At 44.7% G+C, this 20,288-nt stretch overlaps 1 protein-coding gene across 11 annotated transcripts in view; it reads left to right on the top strand.

Moving 5' to 3' along the window:
• The window catches only part of peli3 (pellino E3 ubiquitin protein ligase family member 3), a 53,309-nt gene extending 34,408 nt beyond the window's left edge, over positions 1-18,901 (top strand). For 5 of the 11 annotated variants that reach the window (XM_047336616.1, XM_035629842.2, XM_035629869.2 and 2 more), the window contains 6 exons: positions 9,924-10,124; positions 10,763-10,892; positions 11,217-11,318; positions 13,751-13,975; positions 16,645-16,833; positions 18,097-18,901. In XM_047336616.1, coding sequence (XP_047192572.1) covers positions 9,924-10,124; positions 10,763-10,892; positions 11,217-11,318; positions 13,751-13,975; positions 16,645-16,833; positions 18,097-18,696 — 1,447 coding nt within the window. In that variant the 3' untranslated portion in view covers positions 18,697-18,901. Of the gene's footprint in view, positions 1-7,681; positions 8,006-9,923; positions 10,125-10,762; positions 10,893-11,216; positions 11,319-13,750; positions 13,976-16,644; positions 16,834-18,096 lie in introns of those variants that run through there. The other 6 variants (XM_035629807.2, XM_047336613.1, XM_035629852.1 and 3 more) reach the window with 4 other exon arrangements.
• Positions 18,902-20,288: the final 1,387 nt, after the last annotated feature.

The raw sequence follows: 20,288 nt of genomic DNA, 5'->3' as shown, positions 1-20,288 counted from the left end.
CACAATAGGATGTTTGACGGATTATTTTTTTTTGATGAGCCAGAAATTGCTCGGAAGAAATGATCCATTTTTTGTTTTTTCCAATTCCCCCCCCCCCCCCTCTCATGTGGTCCAATCCGGTTACTACATCATCATGCCTCGGTAGAAGCAAGAGGGATGTGCCCTGGGAAAACGCAATCCACTGCAATCTGCACACACAGAGCAGGGACAACAAGGAGCAGGACGAGGCCATGTTGGAATGAGCCGTAGGGGCAAATATGAGGCGTTTTCTGACATATCTTTCATTCCCATATTTCTAGATGGTTCCGGGACGCCTACAGGGGGAGGTTGGGTCCAAAATGGCTCACATTACCACACGTAGTGGCGGCGTTCGGTGTACTGCAGTTTGCTGAGTAACGGGTCACATTTGTATGGTGCCCTCGGCGGCGACAGTGTGTGTGCTGTAAATAGGGTCCCGGCTGGTGCTGGTTGCATATATTTGGAGCCAAAATATGGCAGGCAGTGTCACCCTCCTCTCTCCATATCAGTGGATATGATGCATCTTATTCATTTACAGCATACGTAGTGTGGAGATGTGCGATGTGCCGTTTGTCTGTCTACGAGAAAAGCTGCCTTGGGAGAAGTCATTGAGAATGTTTGTGCTCCAAGCAGAGCAGTGAAGGCCGGGGCACATGTTGGATTCAAGAGCCCGTGTTACTTAGGAGAGAAAACAAGAAGAAATAAAGGAATATTCCTTGAGTGTGGGTGAATGTGACTTGTGCTGTAAAGACTTTTGATTGGTCAAGAAGACTAGAAAAAGCATTCATTTACCCTTAATACAGCCGCAGTCTCCTCTTAAAGGGAAGTTTGAAGACCTAATTCTGTGACTGCTACTTTTAGCAGAGGTACAAGTGAGCGCTTTAGAAAGAGTGGTTGCAGATTATTGCAGTAGCAGTACGTAACTGATACTATCACTAGTGGTTATAACACTTAGAGCAGTAGCATCTATAATAGAAGAGCAAATGTGGTAGTAATGTCACTGATTGTAGCAGTGATGTTCTAACATTAGTCACACCAATTCTGGCTGTGGCAGTATGTATAGCTGGGAGCCGTTTTATTAATATTACCCGTAGTAATTAGAGCCTGACATACTGTAGATGACTGTGTCAGTCACATATCGGTATGGGCATGTATTTTTTGTCGTCAGTAACAGAACAGAAGTGGAGCAGATGGATCCATTATTCAGTTAGTAAGAGTAAAGTCGTGGTTTTACCTCTCCACCTTTTGTCCGTCTAAAAGATAAACGCATCATCTTACAGCTCCATCAATCAGGTGATTTATCAGATTTCATTTCATTGTTTTCAGCAACTGTGATTAATAGTGAAAAGTGATTTAAAGTTAGTTTTGGATATACTTATTTTTCTGTAAGTTTACTGTAAGTGGTAGTTTTGCAGTAAAGTCTAGTCCTCCACTGAAATGAGCCTTTCCAGCTTTGCCTCCTGATTTGTGCTTGGTTGAAGATAATGTGGGCTGAAATGATCTGATATTGAAGTTATCATTACTCGTTGCTCTATGAAATTATAACCACACCAGGAGGAGTGGAGCTACATAAACAGCCGGCATTGGAAATTGGACAGTTGTGGTGAGGTGACATTGTTGCAGTTGTTAGAGCCATGTGAGCGTTGAGAAAAGCAACAGCGTTTAAACCAGGTTTAATTATCCAAATCATAATGTGGTGTGTTGAAACGCTGTTTCATTTATATCAATTATATATCCTTGATGGTGGTTCGGTAGCATGTCACCTACTTTCATTTTTTGCCTACATGCATTTTTATAAATTCAATTCAATTCAATTCACTTTTATTTGTGTATAGCTCCAAATCACAACATACATTATCTCAAGGCTCTTCACACAGTGAGGTCACGACCTTACAATATTACAGAGAAACAACAGCAGTTTGAGCAACAGACACACACACACACACACACACAAACCAAAGTACAATCAATATCTCATCTGACCCCGGAACAGTGTTCTGTTCATCCTATCGTTTCCTGTCCACTTGTTGCGGCAGCAGGCTGTTGTCTCTGACGGGAGCTTTGAGACAGAATAGTGTTACACAAGCAGTGCAGCTGCTTTCAGTTTAGACTGTTTCTCATTAAATAAATGCCACAACTCACAAGTTCCTTTACTCTCACTGCTATAAAAATATAGCCGATATATTGTTGTTGTTGTTATCAGCATTCAGTAATCCAGTAAATCCTAGTACTGCTTGAACTTTACTACCATTAACCTAAGGAGTAAGACATATTGGCAATGAAAAGGTCCTAGTTGTGGTGACAATAGAAGCATTATTAGCAACTAATCAAATGAACAGATAGCAATAATCGGATCAATATTAGTTACAGCAATAGTATTCTCACTATTACTTGTGGCAATTGGCACCTTAAATACCTCAAAATGTAGATAATTATACTGCAGAAGAAGCTGGCTACCATTGTTGTTTTCGAGAAAAATAATGTATAATGTACAACAGGGAGGTAATTTCAGTCCTAAACTACACAATGCATTAAGGTCTCTCGGACTGATACACGATGTCCACCATGTTTAAAATCACAGCTTCAAACTAGTGTGTGTGTGTGTGTGTGTGTGTGTGTGTGTGTGTGTGTGTGTGTGTGTGTGTGTGTGTGTGTGTGTGTGTGTGTGTGTGTGTGTGTGTGTGTGTGTGTGTGTGTGTGTGTGTGTGTGTGTGTGTGTGTGTGTGTGTGTGTGTGTGTTTTTGTGTGTTTGTGTGTGTGAGGTAACACAGCAGCCCACCTGTCAGGCTCTCACAGGGCCTGGGGTCAAACTGAGAGGAGGTGAGCCTGCAATAACAGAAAGGGGAGATTAAAAATAACTAGAAAAATAGCTAGAAGTTGCAGGTAAAACGTTGTGGAGTGGTTCTTTGAGTTCAGGCTTGCATGCTGATGCTGACCAAATGTATACCGGCCTACACAAGACATACTGAGATACTGTAAACCCCATTTTCCACCTGTAGTATTAAACCTGTTATCTGAATACAGATCAGGGTTGCTTCTCATTTATACCTAGTATTACTCAGCATATTTATCATCTCAGTTCTGCCCATTGAGTCCAGCAAGGGGAAAATGAGATGCTTGGAATGGGCAAAGGATCACGTGACATGATGTTACAGCAGTTCCAACTGAGCCGACAGTATTTCGGACGTAAGAAGGTCATCAGTGCCGGTGGAGAAACCTGGCTTCCCCACTGGTCGTTCAGAATTTTAGCAGTCAGACAGATTGTCCTGATCTGGAGCTTTTTGACAGACATAAACCAAACTGCCTCTTGTACACATCCTATGTAGTTTGCAGACCAACTTCCTGCTTCAACTTTACCCACCGCAGTTGCCACATCTGTCTGAGGTTAGATTTTGGCACCCGAATGAAGCCAGCTCACTTTCAGTTCACCTCATAGAAGTATCAGTGTATTTTGATCTATTTTCTAGCATGGTTAAAAAAAATGCAGACCTATTTGTAATTATCAGAATGCTCTGTTAGACAGCTGTTGTCATTTATATTAACTTTACTTCTAAAACCCTGATAGTGACCTTCGGGAAGCCTTGGGGGTGGTACAATGGTGTGTGTGTGTGTGTGTGTGTGTGTGTGTGTGTGTGTGTGTGTGTGTGTGTGTGTGTGTGTGTGTGTGTGTGTGTGTGTGTGTGTGTGTGTGTGTGTGTGTGTGTGTGTGTGTGTGTGTGTGTGTGTGTGTGTGTGTGTGTGTGTGTGTGTGTGTGTGTCTTGTTGACCAATTGTTTGTCACTTTGTGTCTCTGTATCTGAGTATTTTCCGTTCTTCTCCTCTTTGTGTATGGCCTTACTGCACACCAGCACACCATTTTTCTCAAAAGTCCTCAAATGAGTACCATCGTGGCTTCTGGAAACTTTCAAAGCTGGAATGGTAGAAATTAGGCTCGAGAATATGGACGCCAATATCACATGACCAATCGGGTCACGCACCACGACTGCCCAGCCAATCGGCATCGGGCTGGTGATTTACTTGGCTTCATAGTTTTTCAGGACTTTGCTGACCTCCATAAAAGTGACCTTGGTAACGTTAGGTAGCATTACATTGCAGTTTCCGCTTGAGGCTACTCAATTCCAGTCAACTTTGTTTTGTATAGTGCCAAATCACAACATACATCATATCAAGGCTATACATTTATAAGAATGAACTTTGGATTTGCAGTTTGAAAGACATGGACATTTATTCAGCAGGAAAAAAATGATGAGATCAATGTAGATCAACATAGCTACCAGCTACATTGATCTCATCCACACCTCACAATTTGTGTCATTTTTCATAGATGTAGCTCGGCCCCCCTGGCAAGTTACAGTACAGAGGACTTGGATGTCTCCAGTCTTAGTCCCACCAACAAAAGCTCTGGCTGAAAAATTGGAGTAAAAATAATCAGAGATGTGAGCCGATACAGCGGTTAACAACAAAAGAATCAATTAAACAAACTGTAAGCATAAAGAGACAAATGATAAACGGAAAGAGTGGCGGCTGGATTTGGTAGTGGGGGAGGGCAATATGACCGTCCATAACACTGGCCCGTAGGATTTGCAAGATATAAAGTGTTACATTGTGTGGAGCAGACGAGTTCTCTGGCTCTCTATGATCCTTTCAAAGTAATCTGTGTATGACTTACTGTTAAAAAAAAACGTCTGCCCTTATTACTAATGATTATAATAATACACTTAATCAGACATTTACACCTTCTATGTGATTTACCAACCAGGAGAAGCTGTCTCAGTTCCAGGAAACGAAAAAGAATACACTTCATTGAAACAGGTTGAAGGAGAGAAATAGTGTGACGCGTTTTGTCATCAGGCCATAATTCACCGCAGAGTTCATTTGTCAGCTGTAGTATATTTAGCTCTGTTCATTTGTTTCAGGAAGAGACGAATTTGTCTCTTCCTTTCCTTCTCTCGTTCCATTTTTTTTTCTCTCTCTCCCACTCACTCCACACACACACACACACACTTGCCCGGGAGTAGGCGGTTAGTGAAAGCTTGGAAGTGAAGGAGAGGGAAGCCAGGAAAAGAATTAAAGGACCAAAAATGTCCAATGAGAACAGGATGGAGCTGCGATATCAAAACCATCGATAGTATACATGCAGCTTTACAGACATAACATTTGCTTGTTGTTTGCCAGATCAAAAGAAGCCATGCTACTAATGTGAAAACAGTCACATTCACGAGGGGCTGGACATATTTTACGGATATTTCCAAACTCCATTGCTTGTATCGAAGTAACCAATTAATCCTTTAGTTCATGGAATGTCAAAGATAGAGTCAAAAGCACGACGTTTCCCAGAGACCAAGGCGACGTCATTACATCGTCCGTTTGTTTGAGCAACAGTCCAAAATCCAAATGTATCGAGCTTTCAGTTAGAAAAGGCAGCGAATCCTCACATTGGAACAGCCGGAACACGTCCTGCTGCTTTAAGGCACCAGGTTATTTCCTTTTTCAGACACTATGACTAAGTAATAAGAAGTCTGCTGTGCCAACATTTGACCAGGATACTGGCTTCCGAGACATTTTGCAGCGTTGTGTGATGTGTACTGTGTCGCGTTGTATATTGTCATGATTGTAATCCCTTGTTTGTACTGAGATTACTGTTAGATATCACTGTCAGCCTCAAACTTTATGTATATAATAATTCATGTCAGAATAATATTGATTCTATATTGAGCCTCTGTGGCCTCACACAGTTGTATATCACTGTTTCGAGTTGGTACTATTATGCGTACTTTTGTAAAAACAGGAGGAATTGAGGATTATCGACCCAGTAGTAAATAATTACCCAAGTAAATTAAAGACCAAGAAGTTAATAACAAAACGATGACAGACAAAATAGCGACAAATAATATCCAAATTGTAATAATCCTGAATCGTTACTTAAGCGAGTTATGTTGTGATGCATCGATAAGGCAGCATCGTGTCTTTTGTTACATTGCCTGAAATGCGATGGATTGCAGCAACTTGTGTTCTATGAGGACATACGCGTCTTGTGTACAGCGCTGCTGTATTATCACGTGTGATACCGCGTGTGATGTTGCGTGGCTCCGCTCGGCTGGTCTTGCAGGGTGGTGTTGTGTAATACCGTTTGGGTGAGAGTGTGCGTTTCGCCAGAGCACCATCGGCAGCGGCACCTGTCGTCTCTACCACCGACGGCTGCGTTCCCTTCATCCAGTTCTCTTCATCACTCCTTTGTCTTCCTTTGTCTTCCTTTGTCAGACAGCCTGTTCTTTGTTTCACCCACCCCACCCCACCCCTCTTTTTCTCTCTCGCACTCTCTCCCCACCCCCAGGATGTGGATGTGGGTTGATTAGAAAATGCGTGGCACAGAACAGGCAATCCATCACCCTGCCGAAGCCCGGCATTTCCGCACATGCGCTTGCTGACACCTTCTCCCAATCACACACACGCGCACACACGCACGTATCCTCCACCTCGCTCTCCTCTTCCTCATCACTCGTCTCTCCTCATCATCAGCACAGACCCGAGGTTTGGTGTGTCTTCGTCCAGGAGACCAGCAGCGTCTGACACCTGCCTCTAGCTTTTGTTTCCTTCCCTCACCTCCCCTTGCCCTTCAAACCCACTCCCACCTCCCACTCCTCCTCCTCCTCCCCCTTCTTCGCATCTTTATCCATTCATCCCTCCGCCCATGGCAGTCATGCCTGTTTTGCTTTTATAGATGATCCTCGTGGGAATTTCGCTCGGTTTTATCATCGGCAGTGGAGAGGCGGAGAAAAATTACAAAAGAAGAGGGCATCCATGTTTCGCGACTAGATATTTATGAAACTTCTGACCACATGTCCAGACAGGCAGGGTAACCATCTCCGCTGCTGTGCCGTGGTACCAACAAATCATCTTTATGTTGAGAACCGCTGAGAGTCCTTGACTGAGACCTTTCATCCGCCCTCTATCATCTGCAAACGAGGTGGAGATAGGAGTTTTATCAAACGATAAGTATGCAAGATGTGTATGTCCACGCGACGTTTGAATGACCCCAGTTTCAAGCAAGGATCTCTGCGGGGCCGGTCCCCGCTAAACTGTCAGGTGACCCGTATTGCGCAGGTGGGTTGCTGTTTTTTAGAGTCTGATGCCCAGTCCGATGCTACTCCTTTATACACTGAATAAAAAAGCGCTCAGGGAAATGTAGGCTTGTTTTTCTTTTCTGGATCAGATTAACGCTGGTGTGGGTCCCCCTCAGGCCAAGTGAATCGTTCATGACCGGTCATGAAACAGGGTTGCCGGCTCAGTGACAGCAGTCAGTGTTCTCTTGATCCTGTTAATCTTTGGGACTCTAATACCTGGTCATCATTGTCGGTTTTTAAATCAGTTAAATAACCCTTCGACAACCCTGACATGAAATCCAAATTCACTTGTCCGTTTACTAGATTCTTTGCTTTATCCTCAACCGCATTCTATGGACTTCATCCACAAATTACATTGTTGCGTCAGTTGTTTTTGCCACGATGTGTAGTTAAATTTTTCTAGGGAGGTGCAGCTACAGCGTAGGCGCACAACCAACGGCGTACCTACAGTGTCCATTCACTGCAGAGGTACAAATTGGGCTGTAAGTGGATCAGGTATGTGACTGATCCTCATTAAATACTGTTTCTTATTATTGACGTCCACATGATGTAGTATGCAGACTTTGGTTTTAAGAAAAAGAGGTCAAGGGATTAGTTTTTCAATTCAGAGAGGTGACTCCCTAATTTCTCTTCAGTCAGGCCTGAGAGGTCACTGGAAGTTGCCCACAAACAGCACAGCATTCTGCCCTCCCGGAGGAAGCCCTGCCTCCACTTCTCAATTCATCCCCTTCGTGGAGTCCACTCTGCCTCCGCCTCTACATCACTACCACAGCTCAATATCCCGCCAGGGCAACAGAGAGCCTGGGTAATGAAATGGCCACTGACTGCCTGGTTCTGCCCATCCGTCATCTGATTATGAGGAGGTATGACCCCCTCATCGGGCCTTTTTAGATTAGCCAAAGTTCAATCTCATCTAATAGTGACCGTCCAGTTCTCTTACGGGGAAAGTGTAGTCTGTATGGACTAGGTTTCCGTGGATGCTGATCTGAAGGGAATCGAACAGGAGCCAAGAGGAGGGTGTCTAAACTTGGGACGGTGTTTTCAATATTACTATGTTTACGTTCCCAGGGCGATTATCTAATCCGCTCAAAGGGAGAACAAAGCTCGTGTGGCTCTGTCATGCTTTTGCACCGCTAGCCTTCCACCGTGTAGGTGGCATCGCCCACTTTTGATTAATAATAGGCTTGAGCATTACTGTAGGACCTGGCTTCGAAACCAGCTGCAGAGACGGGGATTACGTTTGACTCGGTGACTAGTGACTCAGTGGTAGAAATTATCTCACCCTTTTTTTTGCAGAATATTCATCTTTGAAACGCTCCTTTACCTTCCTAATGCATTAATTTAATTGGACATGTTGGTGTATTATGGATTTTTTCATTGAAAACTTGATGGTTAACTGTAAGCGTCTCTTGTTTCTATATCACTCGCCAGCAGTCAAGAAGAATAATTCATCACTGCAAGTAAAATGGCACGGTACAACACTTACACAAAGTGTTAACAGGGTATAGAGATGCAGGAATCAGTTCATCTGCCTTTGTGAAAAAAGCTTGACACTCCCGCTCATCCAATCCTGTTAGGATGCGCCGGCTGTTCTGCAAAGGCCCCCGGGTCAGCAGACAGAAAGCGCCTCTGTTGCATAAAGAGGATGACAATTACCAGAAGAGCCAACGTCACAGGGACCGAGGCTGGCCACCCGTTCTACCTTCCAGGAGTATGACACATTCAGCTAGACACTCCTGAAGTTAGGGCCATTAGGGCCATTAAAAGAATTGAGCCAGACAGGGGAGGTAATACTGCAAGTAAAAAAAAGTCTGAATTTGAAAAGTCTGAAAATCGAAACTGAAAATCGTCTGAGATCAGTCACAAATTCGTGAGATGTCCGTGCATGAAGAAATATAGCACAATGGACACATGTTGCAGGTTACATCTGCAGGCGATTTAAATGGAATTTGTAGTGTTCTCTGACTGAACTTTATTTCCTTGAGCTTCAGCACCAAATACAGTATTACATATCATGTATTCAGACATATAAACAGATTTTTATAATTCTGTGATGGAGGTCTATCCACCCTTGATACAATGTATTGATTACACGTGGATTTCCACCACTTAATAACCCACTTTCCTCACATGTAGCATCGCACTGTTGTGTTTGGCGGAGATGGCTCTGCTCTTTGAGGGAGCTCTGGATAAAACCCAGCTGCAACAAGCATTCGGCCTGAGAACAAATATATATACACATAGATTAGATTCAATTTTAATCAACAACAGCATAAAAATATTGCACATTAGGATTGGACGTTTGTACTCCGCTGGCAGCCAAAAAACACCTGATGAATGAGTAAATGTGACTGTAAAACACGAAACGACAGACGCCAATCAACTAATGTGAACTCCGATGCCAACACCTTCCCCAAGGCTCTGTTCTGTAGACGGTCCTCACCCTGGTATGAAAATGACTGTTTCACTATAGTCTGTGTATTTGCCTCGGATACAACACACACTAACCACCTGCGTGTTGGTCCTCCAGTTGACTCCCTCCCATCTATGAAGCCCAATGATACGCACGTGTTCACACTGTAGGCTCCAGTGTGCATCTGAGCATCTCGTAGGATTATAAGCATACAGCATAGTGATTGCCACACTTCTCTCGGCTTCGCTGTGTTTTATGTTGTCACGTTGAAATTAAAATTTCTTCACCTGTAACACCATTTTCTGCCCCTCTCTCTCTCTCTCTCTCTCTCTCTCTCTGAACACCCATTCCCCCCTCCCCTCCCTCAGCAGCGAGCCCCAGTTGTGGCCGGTGGGCATGGTTTTGGAGGGTAGCTCAGAGGCGCTGTGTCCCCCCCCATCTCTGGAGCTGCGCCCATCCTGCAACAAGAGCCAGTCCTCGCCTCCTCTGAGCACAAGCTCACAACCCCACGACGGAGTCTTCCCCGAGGACAAGGAGCCCGTCAAGTACGGCGAGCTCATCGTCTTAGGGTGAGATACTGGAGTGACTCTGCTGCTGCACATCCATTCATACTGTACATCTGCCTGTGAGCGGGTATGACGAACTTGTGATGTGAATGTGTGTGAGTGCCAACGGCTTCTCTCCTTGGTTCCTCTGTTGGACAAGCTGAGGATTGTAAAGGTCAGGTGAATGGTTGATTGCCCAATCTACCTTTAAAACACCTTACACAAGACCTTTATCTGAGTCAGTCGGAGGATAAAAGTGGATTGGACATCACACAAAAATGTTATTCACACGCTGAGCCATATCAACAAATTTAAACCTTAAACTCCATGAGGAGCAGCCATAGGACAGACAAATGGACATGTGTGATAGAGGGATATGTGTGGTGCTATTCCAGGCACAGACACAGACATACTGTATGCTTCCACTCCTCCACCTATTGATCCATGCTCTGATGGATAATGACGGTGGCTTTGGCTCTCTGTCAGCGGGCCTGCTCATACCTGCATTAATATGCGTCTCAGGTGATATGATCACAAGTGGAGCTCTAAGTACGTCAGTACATCTGGCTTCCATGTAGAATGTGTTTCCACAGGCGTCTACTTTACCTGTGATAGCATCCCGTTTCCCTGCCCCATATGTAATTGCCCCCAATGCTTTACAGGCACAATGGGTCGCTGGCCAATGGGGACAAGGGTCGCAGAAGAAGTCGTCTGGCCCTTTACAAGAGACCCAAAGCCAACGGGGTCAAACCTGATGTTATCCACAATGTCTCAACACCGCTGGTGTCAAAGGTGAGCAGTCATTGTTCAAACTAAATGGTTTTCTACATCCTTAATTCTACGACACAGGAAATATCAACAGTGAAGTACATCTGATCATCTGATAGGAATGACGTCACTATGACGTGTGTGTGTTTATATTATTATATACATGTAAAAAGCTGTCACGCAATATCTTAAGAGTGGTTTGGTCAAAAGATTTTAATTAGGAATGATATCAGTCAGAGGGGTTTTTCCTCCTATAACAGGAAATGTCCTCTGGGTACATTTTCCTGGAGGCGAGACCTTCAGTTCTCCTTTGCCATGTGACCTGGATAATGTCTTTTCCGTTGGCAGGCACTCAGCAACAAAAGCCAGCACAGCATTTCCTACACACTGTCACGGAGCCACTCTGTCATCGTGGAGTACACCCATGACACCAACACAGACATGTTCCAGGTGAGTCTGCACACACACACACACACACACACACGCACACAAACACACGCGCGCAAGCACGCACACACAATCATGCACATGCGACATGCCACCTCAACATTTTAACGGTGTGAACTCCCGTAGCAATATTACATTAGGAGTAATATAAGATATACTTTGGCTGCAAAAAATCATGTAAAACATAGTGTAGAAATACCATAACAGAAGAGGAGAGAACCATGTCTCGTATTTTTGTTCCCTCTTATAACAGACAAAGACAATTATTGACCTATGTTGAGCACTGAGTACTCATGGGTTGGACTACAAGTGTCCCCTTCCACCCGTTGTACAAATATAACAGGAGCTGCCATCTTGTCCTTTTCCATGTCATTTGGAGTCTGCGCAGTAGCAATCACGTTGTGGAGCCGCAGTATCAAGGTCCTGGCGATACACGCGATCAGTCTCAGGGCGTCATCCACTAACCAGAAGGTCGATGGTTTGATCCCCAAACCTATCAGACACATGAAAGCTTGGAACACAAGAGTACATCAGTGTCATAAAAACTACCTTGAAATGACAGAAACCATCTTACTGTATACTTTTTGGTTTTGGTCCCTGTCCCGTCCACTAACATGGAGGAGGTGGCGGTTTTGACCAGTACTTCCTGTATCGCAGCCAGCCACCAGAAGATTCGGTTTCGCTTGCCGGGAGCGGTCATGTCGGCCATCTTTATTTGCAGTCTATGGTCGGACCACACCGTTCTTCAAACTCAGCCTCCGTTGTGATCTCAACTACACACCTGTAAAGTTTCTTGCACAGTGTTGACACTATCGACAGAAACAAGTCTATGTGGTAGTTCCTGTCTCCAGGACCACATTTTTTGACGAGCTGTTTGTCCAGCTATAGTCGGTTGTTGTTGGTGTAAGTCTCCCCTGGCCCTAAAAGCACTCTCCCCTTAGACCGCTATTATAAAAGAGATGTATGTACAGATAAAACAAGCACGAGAGTCAGGCTATCTCCTTCCTCCAGTCTAAGATAGGCTATAACAAAGTGCTGACAAGCTCTGTACTAACATGGGATTAGTATCATCTCTCCACCTCTTACTCCCTTTATTACTCTTCCGAAAATGTTGAACTATTCCTTTAAGGTGTGTGCGATTTTGATATGTAGTTCAACAGTAGCTGAACCTGTCAGCTGAGACAATGAACAAAATGACAGTGTCATTAGAAAGAAGCCAGGGCCCTGGAGAGACACAGAGGGAGGGAATTAACAAGAGGAAGCCCTGGGAAGAGAGTATCAGCCCGGAGGAAGGAAGACAAAAAGACTGAGGAGATAAAATATACAAGAGAGGATGAGTCAAACCTGTCCGCCTTCAGCGGCTCACAGTTGTTTGTCCAACCACCTCATTCCCTCATCATCAAGGAGATCCATACTCCAGCAGACGGAATCACCAGGGCTCCGGTCCAACCTACCAATGTCTGTCTCTCGCTACCGTGTTGAATAACACATCATTTCTCACTTACCCCCTGGTGGAATCTGTCCATGCAGATATATTTCGTTTTACTTGTTCATGGTATGTTACATCTGCCTCCAACTCGACACAGTGTGAAAAGAGTATTTGTGAGCTAGAAATATGTAATTTATCCATCATCAGATGAGTAGTAAGTTCTGTCTACTGCTCGTTCAACTCTTTTTCATTCCTTACAATGTAAAACTAGGCACATATACAGTACACACTGTTTATAAGGTTTAATACAACTTGACTTTTATTTTTTTTAACTTGCCACTGGCCAATGAGTGTCTCGCTAGATCCAGCTGAGCACAAAGACGAGGGCAATTTCAAAAACCTTCTGGAACATGCTGTCATTGACATGTAATGGAGGTTAAGGGCAACTTCAGATCAAGCCATTCTGAGAAGCATCAGGCTTTTGTCTGCTAGGGCACATTTCCATCATCATATTATAAACTGTAAGTTAGGATAAATCCCGAAAGCACAATATATCCTCTCCCGTGGCATAATTCTTGTTTTGTTTTTTTTACTGTAAAGCGTTCACTGCAGTGATACTAACACACCCTGCATCACAGCTGAACTGGCATTGGCACTTTTAAGTCAACAGTGTGAGGAGCTCACTGGTCTGGTTCACTGTAGATACGTGACGCGTTATGCTGAGGAGTGAATCCACCCAGTTCCTTTGAAGGATTCACCGTTGAATATGAGGTTGATCATTTACTAACCACATACGGCAAATCCATAAAAACTGAGCATTCAAAACCAAAACTATCTACATGGACAGATCCCTTGTTTTATTATTTAGATGAACTGACTATTCAAGCAGAAACTGGTGATGTATATATATATAATTGCATTAGTGTGGATGAATCTGACTGAGGATTCCTCAGTGACATACTTTGATATCAGTGTTTTGCTTTTTCTTGGTCCTCTCCTCTCTTAGATTGGTCGGTCCACAGAGAGCATGATCGACTTTGTGGTGACGGACACGGCAGGCAGTGGCAGCAGTCAGGGTGGGGGTGCTGCAGGGGAGGGCGGCGGTGGAGGACAGTCAGCACAGAGCACCATTTCTCGCTACGCATGTCGCATCATGTGTGAACGCACCGCTCCCTACACCGCCCGCATTTACGCTGCCGGTTTCGACTCCTCCAAGAACATCTTCCTGGGGGTGAGTGACTGGCTTCTCCTGCTAAACTACACCACGGACCATGGTAACCATGGCGACCATAGTAAGAAGCGACAGCAGGGACGTGACTGTACCACCCACGGGTGATGATGGGTGTCAGTGCATGTGACCTGGCTTGAGGAAGCATGGAAGAGGAAGGAGCTGTGCTCTCCATGTGTGTGTGTGTGTGTGTGTTTGTGCGTGTGCGACATTGAGGTGATGTTAGTCATGCGTGTGATGAAAGCGCTTTGGCCCTGATGGACTGCTTCTGGTCGTCGTGTTACTGTCCAAAGCTCCCAGAGAGACGTGCGTGGTTACATAACCAACCAGAAAATATGATGCATTTTATAACATACATTCTATCAGGTTATGTTCGAAAAAGAGAGTGACTTCAGTCATAAAAAGTCAGATTTTGAACAGACAGTAATATGTGGCAAAGACAATAACAGTGAGACAAATGAATTTTAGCACTGGAAGCAAAAGTGCAAAAATGATGTGAAGTCTAACCAAAAGGCAAACTATTCTGTTGTATCTGAACTAGAACCAACTGAGAGTTAAAAAAAATTATCAGATACCCACATTTTGGCTGATATTCCCGAGAGGTTTTCAAACCCTTAAGAAATGTAATTAAATCTTGGTATTTTACAGTTTAGCCAATAAACTTTATTACTAACAGCTAGAAATAATCAAGAACAACAAATACGATCAAATATATAGAACTTGAATTAGAAAACGAACATTTTTTTTACATAAAATGTTTTCTGCACTTTAAACGTCAAGTGTATTGACCATTGTTAACATCCAAAAATAGGTGAATTCAATAAAATTGTATTTGTATAGTGCCAAATCACAGCATGCATTGTCTCAAGGCACTTTATATAGTAAGGTCAATATCACAAATAACAAATATTATAAATGAATAAATTGTAATAATAATCACAAATAATGACACAATTTCGAACAGCCAAACCCATTTTCTGCATTGTTTATTCAGCATCACTAATAAGTTTTTGTCTGTCCTTTTCACAGTGATGTTTGCACATCAAGAAATTCGCATTATCTTGGACGATTACATAACCACAAGTTCTGTCTAAAGCATGACATGTTTCTGTTTGTGCGCACAGCGCGAACCAATAATAGCCCCATTCTCATGACAGCATGACTTCACCCCATGCAAGATTCATCAGGACACGACAACTAGGCCAGCGGTCGGAGACATAACACACAAACACACACGCGCGCATCTGGGGCTTGTACAACTCCCCCAGCCCCCCAGGATTACATTTACAGTCATTTGGAACAAATTTTGACAACATTTCCTTCTATTGAAAAAGCAGTTCTTTGGTCGGGCTAGGTGCTTCACCTGTGAACTCCATGGATGTGATGCAGATAAGACTCTTGTGTTGCCATATATAAATAATGCATTACTGTGTATGATAGGACCTTAAAATAAGTAAGGAAGTAAGTAAGATTTTATTTATATAGCACCTTTTGAAACAAAGTTACAAAGTGCTTCTCATGATACAGATACAAAATAAGAAGCATGCAAATATATCTATAAACCAAAAGGACACAATAAAAAAAATAACATTTACATAAATTCACATCCTGTAGTTGCCTCTCTTTTTACAGCAGAAATGTAACTTCATTTGTTTAGTGCCAAATTAGAACCCAGCCTAGCTCATCCCGAGACCTCACAATGTTATAGTGAGAAGCCCAACAGTTCCAACAATGAGCAAACACTTGACGTGTCATTGTTGGAAAAGCACGAATATGATTAACAATGGAACGCCAACGTTGGGGGCAGTGTAGCTGCACATACTGTACTCGCCATTGTCACGACAACTCCTGCAGTGGTTCTATAAGGTCTGAATTCTGTCGTGTGCCCTCTAATGAAACACTCAAGTCATCAACAGTGCGGAGTACACAGCGAGTGTGCGAACAGTTACGCTCACGACAACGCATCTGGTTGCGAACAGGTGGCCAAAAAGCAAATACAATTATGCGACCTCACCGTGCCTCTCTGCTGTTGGTCAGGTAGTGTACAGTGGAGCGTCTTCACTAGCTGCTGCTGGAAACAAGGCCGATGAGAGCGGTGAGACTGTGAAGTGCCGTCCCCACAAACAATGAGCTGAACGCTGCTAGAAAGCTCTGATGTAGAGGTGATGATGATGCTCTGTGGGCCCTTTCACATTACACATAGTCATAGTCATCAACCATTGCTAATGTAAATACACTGATAAGTACTGCTTAACTAAATAAGGGATCATTCTTCCATCTAGAGCAGCAACGGCCTCGAAGAGATGATTTCAGAACTAAATCTCTAGGCGCATGTTGCAGTATATCCCTGGCCTTTTTGTAAAAATGAGGCTAGACATGCCAGAAATTTGAAATTTCCTTCCACGTGAGACCATTTGTGTTCACAATGCATGCCTTTCTTTCTCCGGGGACTGGGTTTATTCATAGGCGTGGGCGCATCTCTGTGTGTTCGTCAGTACAGTAGTTATTCTGCGCTGAGCTAAAAATAGCTGCAGAACAAAAGCAGCGTAGGCTGTTTTTTTTTCGCCAGCCACCTCTGACAGCCACCTCCACTGTATCCCTCCGTGCCTCCCCATCACTCCCCTCACCTTTACGTCTGCCTTTGTTTGTGTGTGTGTGTGTTTGTGTCTTAGGAGCGGGCCGCCAAATGGAGGACGTCGGATGGCTTGATGGATGGCCTGACCACCAATGGGGTGCTGGTGATGCATCCGGCAGGGGAGTTTGTGTCCGAGCCGGCTCCGGGCGTCTGGAGGGAGATCTCCGTATGTGGCAACGTGTTTGCCCTGAGGGAGACCCGCTCAGCCCAGCAGAGAGGAAAACTGGTAAGAGGAAGAAGGGGTTGATGGGAAAATGAGTCCTGTTCTTGCTTCAATGTGGTGTCGAAGGGTTGAGAAAATGAGTCCTGTTCTTGCTTCAATGTGGTGTCGAAGGGTTGAGGTTATTGACCTTGACTTGCCCCAAGAGCTTGACACTGCAGGGACCGTCCCAAGACAGAGTGCATGAACAGAGAGATGGCTGTAGGTTTAATACTCAGTGGAGAAAGTAGTACTGCATCATGCTGTAGAATATGATGTCCTGTCCCCCTGCTGGTGTGCACTTCAAATATGAATAAGATTTGAAAAAAATGTCTGGGCGACTTACTGCCCAGTTGTGCCGGCTACTTAAAAGCCTGCAGTCTAGTGTGGGTGGGATGGAGAGAGCAGACCCTTGCAGATTCTGGGATGGGGTGTCGGGATGGAGAAGGTCCAGCTGGTACTAGGGGGCAAGGGCATGGAGAGATTTATAGGTTAGGAGGAGGATTTTGTATGTGAGCCAGTGTAGGTGAGTAAGGCAGGGGGCAGGCACGGAGGGCTCGCAATTTTTTGTTTTCTCTCGCTCCAAGACCAACCCTTTTTACTTCCTCGACAGCGTGGCAAATAACACACAGACACTGCGCTTCAGGGGGTGTTTGCCCAGGGGGGCGCCATACAAGCTAGAACTGCCCCTGTGTGAGTAAAAACCCAAAACTTAGGCAGCCCAGCAGACATGTGGTAGAACGTTTGTATAAAGAGAGTGCATAGTACATAAGGGGCAAAATATCCTTGCAGCTCAAGTGTAAATGATCATAGACGTAGAAGAACTTGCCAGCCCTGAAGTCAGCTTCTCTAGTTTTTCTCAGAAGAGCCACTGGCACAGTTTGAGCTCCTCGAACTACTCAGCGCCCAGTTTTAAATCCTACGTTGCCCCCTGACGGCTGTTCTGTCAGAGTGTGAATGATGTGTGATAGCGCTGCATACAGAAGTGCTGTATGAATATGTGTGTGTGTGTGTGTGTCTTGTAGTTTAAAGAGAGTAAAGTGCTATATAAATACAGTCCATTTACCATATACCTTTACTCCAACAGAAAGACCAGAAAATAAAGAGTAAAAAGAGTGTGGTGTCAGGGAAGTTTGTACGGCAACACCCCTGGTATGTCTCAGACCAATCTACAGGATGTTTCTGGATAGGAGTTTCCCCTGTTTGACAATGACAGCAATGTAAGGGAAACTGAAACTTCCCTCCTTCTCTTTCCCCCGCTACTATTCCTTCTTCTGCATTTCTCTGAAGGTTGAAAATGAGTCCAATACCCTGCAGGACGGTTCACTGATTGACCTGTGTGGGGCTACCCTGCTGTGGAGGACCCCCGCCGGACTGCGCCACACCCCCACTCTCAAACAGCTGGAGTCCCTGCGCCAGGAGCTAAATGCAGCGCGGCCACAGTGTCCCGTGGGCTTCAACACCCTGGCCTTCCCAAGCCTGGCCCAGCGTGAGATCGTAGACAAGAAGCAGCCCTGGGTCTATGTTAACTGTGGCCACGTGCATGGCTACCACAACTGGGGCTACCGCAAGGAGAAGGGTCCCGCCGGCCCCGGGGGCACAGCACCGGCCAGCACTGGGGAGAGGGAGTGCCCCATGTGCCGGCGAGTGGGGCCCTATGTGCCACTGTGGCTGGGCTGTGAGGGAGGATTATACCTGGACGCTGGGCCGCCCACTCATGCGTTCTGCCCCTGTGGCCATGTGTGCTCAGAAAAGACAGTGGTGGGGTGGAGCCAGATCCCATTGCCCCATGGCACCCATGCCTTCCATGCTGCCTGCCCCTTCTGTGGTACCTGGTTGACCGGGGAGCAGGGCCACATTAAACTCATCTTCCAGGGCCCCGTCGACTGAAGTCCAGACCTGGGAACCACTCAGAGGAAAGTGATGTTGGATTGGACAGCGAGGAGACAGAGTAAAGACTCAAGAAAGCACTGATGATCTCAGTGAAAGGACTATTGACGAGATGAACTGAAAGCGAAACGCAATAGTAGATGCCAAGGCTTCACGTGGACTGAGGGTGTATGCAGGAGATGTAAATAAACTGTGTTGAAATGAACATGTCTTCAGTGATCTTTTTGTTCTCTTACAGTAGCTGGTTCATATCTACTGTAGATTTGCACGTACACATCTGTAGCAGGGCGAACTTTCAAAGATAATTTGGATTTATTGCAGGTGTACGTGTTGTAAAGCTATCAATGTTAAATAACGTGTTTCTCATCAAATGAATCTCTTGAGAATTGGGAGCGTGACAGCATCACTAAGAAGAAAGAGGTGAGAAACAAGATGGCTGCAGAACCACCGACTGTTGCTCTGAGTGAGAGAAAAAAAAGCAGAGCTTCTCATTTATCTGCATGACAGAAGAAGTGTGCTTTGATGAGGGAGGAGGTAGACCGTGAAGAGGGGCAGGAGACGCAGGAAAAAGTAAAGTGAACAGAAACAAGACAGGAAAAGGAAGTGACGCAGCGCGAAGGAAGGAGCTACAAAGTAAAAACAGGAATTAGAAAACTAAATACAAGAAACAAGGGATGAATCCACAATAACAGATCAAAACACGAACAACAGAACACTGAAAAAGGAGACCCCGCAGCCGCCGACAGAGTTGGAGGGGGTAGAATCATGACACTAACTGAGTTGTGGTCAAACCCAGCTGGGAGTCGGAATCAGAACTCTGCAACCCAGAGCTGACAATGTACCCGCGGGGGCCCGAGGCCAGTAGAAGGAGCACAGGCGACAACAACAACAACTGTGATCCCAAATGTGTCTGGAGTATCAGCAAATCTCAGGTGGATCTTTAACAAGCATCATATCCCTGTGTTTTTCAAACCCATGAGTCACACATTAAGACAAAGACTGGTTCACCCCAAAGACACACACCACACACACATATATACATTGGCGGCAGGAGGTAGAGTTGGTCGTCCTCTAATCTGGAGGTCGGCGGTTTGATCCCAGTTTCCGCCGGTCCGCATGCGGATGTGTCCTTGGACAAGAGACATAACACTGAATTGCCTCTGGCGGCTCTTCTGGCTGTGTATGAATGAGACAGAATAGGCACAGTAGATATGAATGTGACTTGTGCTGTGAGTGGTCAATTAGACTAGAAAAGCACTATATAAATATAATCCATTTACACACAGAAAAGCAACTGTGAAGTCCAATGAAGCGAGGAATGTACCAACAGGTATATTGGAGAAACTAAACACTTCAAAATTGCAGTTGCTGTAGGCTGGCTGATAAATTGCTCAGATACATTCCCGGGATGTGTGTTTTCCATTTCAACCCAACAGGATGCAGTGTTAGACCTTTTACATAAAGAAGATAAAGAGGGGGAACAGTATCAAAATGTTCAAATAACTACATTATAAACTCTCTTTAAATTATTACCCTGTGATAATAGAGTAGGTACTCATTTGTAAGATCCCAAATTTTTGCCCACTTATTCC

This window comes from Scophthalmus maximus, chromosome 1, assembly GCF_022379125.1.
Source record: "Scophthalmus maximus strain ysfricsl-2021 chromosome 1, ASM2237912v1, whole genome shotgun sequence".
NCBI lineage: Eukaryota > Metazoa > Chordata > Actinopteri > Pleuronectiformes > Scophthalmidae > Scophthalmus > Scophthalmus maximus.
The sequence above is the reverse complement of the archived record's forward strand: the minus strand, read 5'-3'. Positions and strand labels throughout refer to the sequence as shown.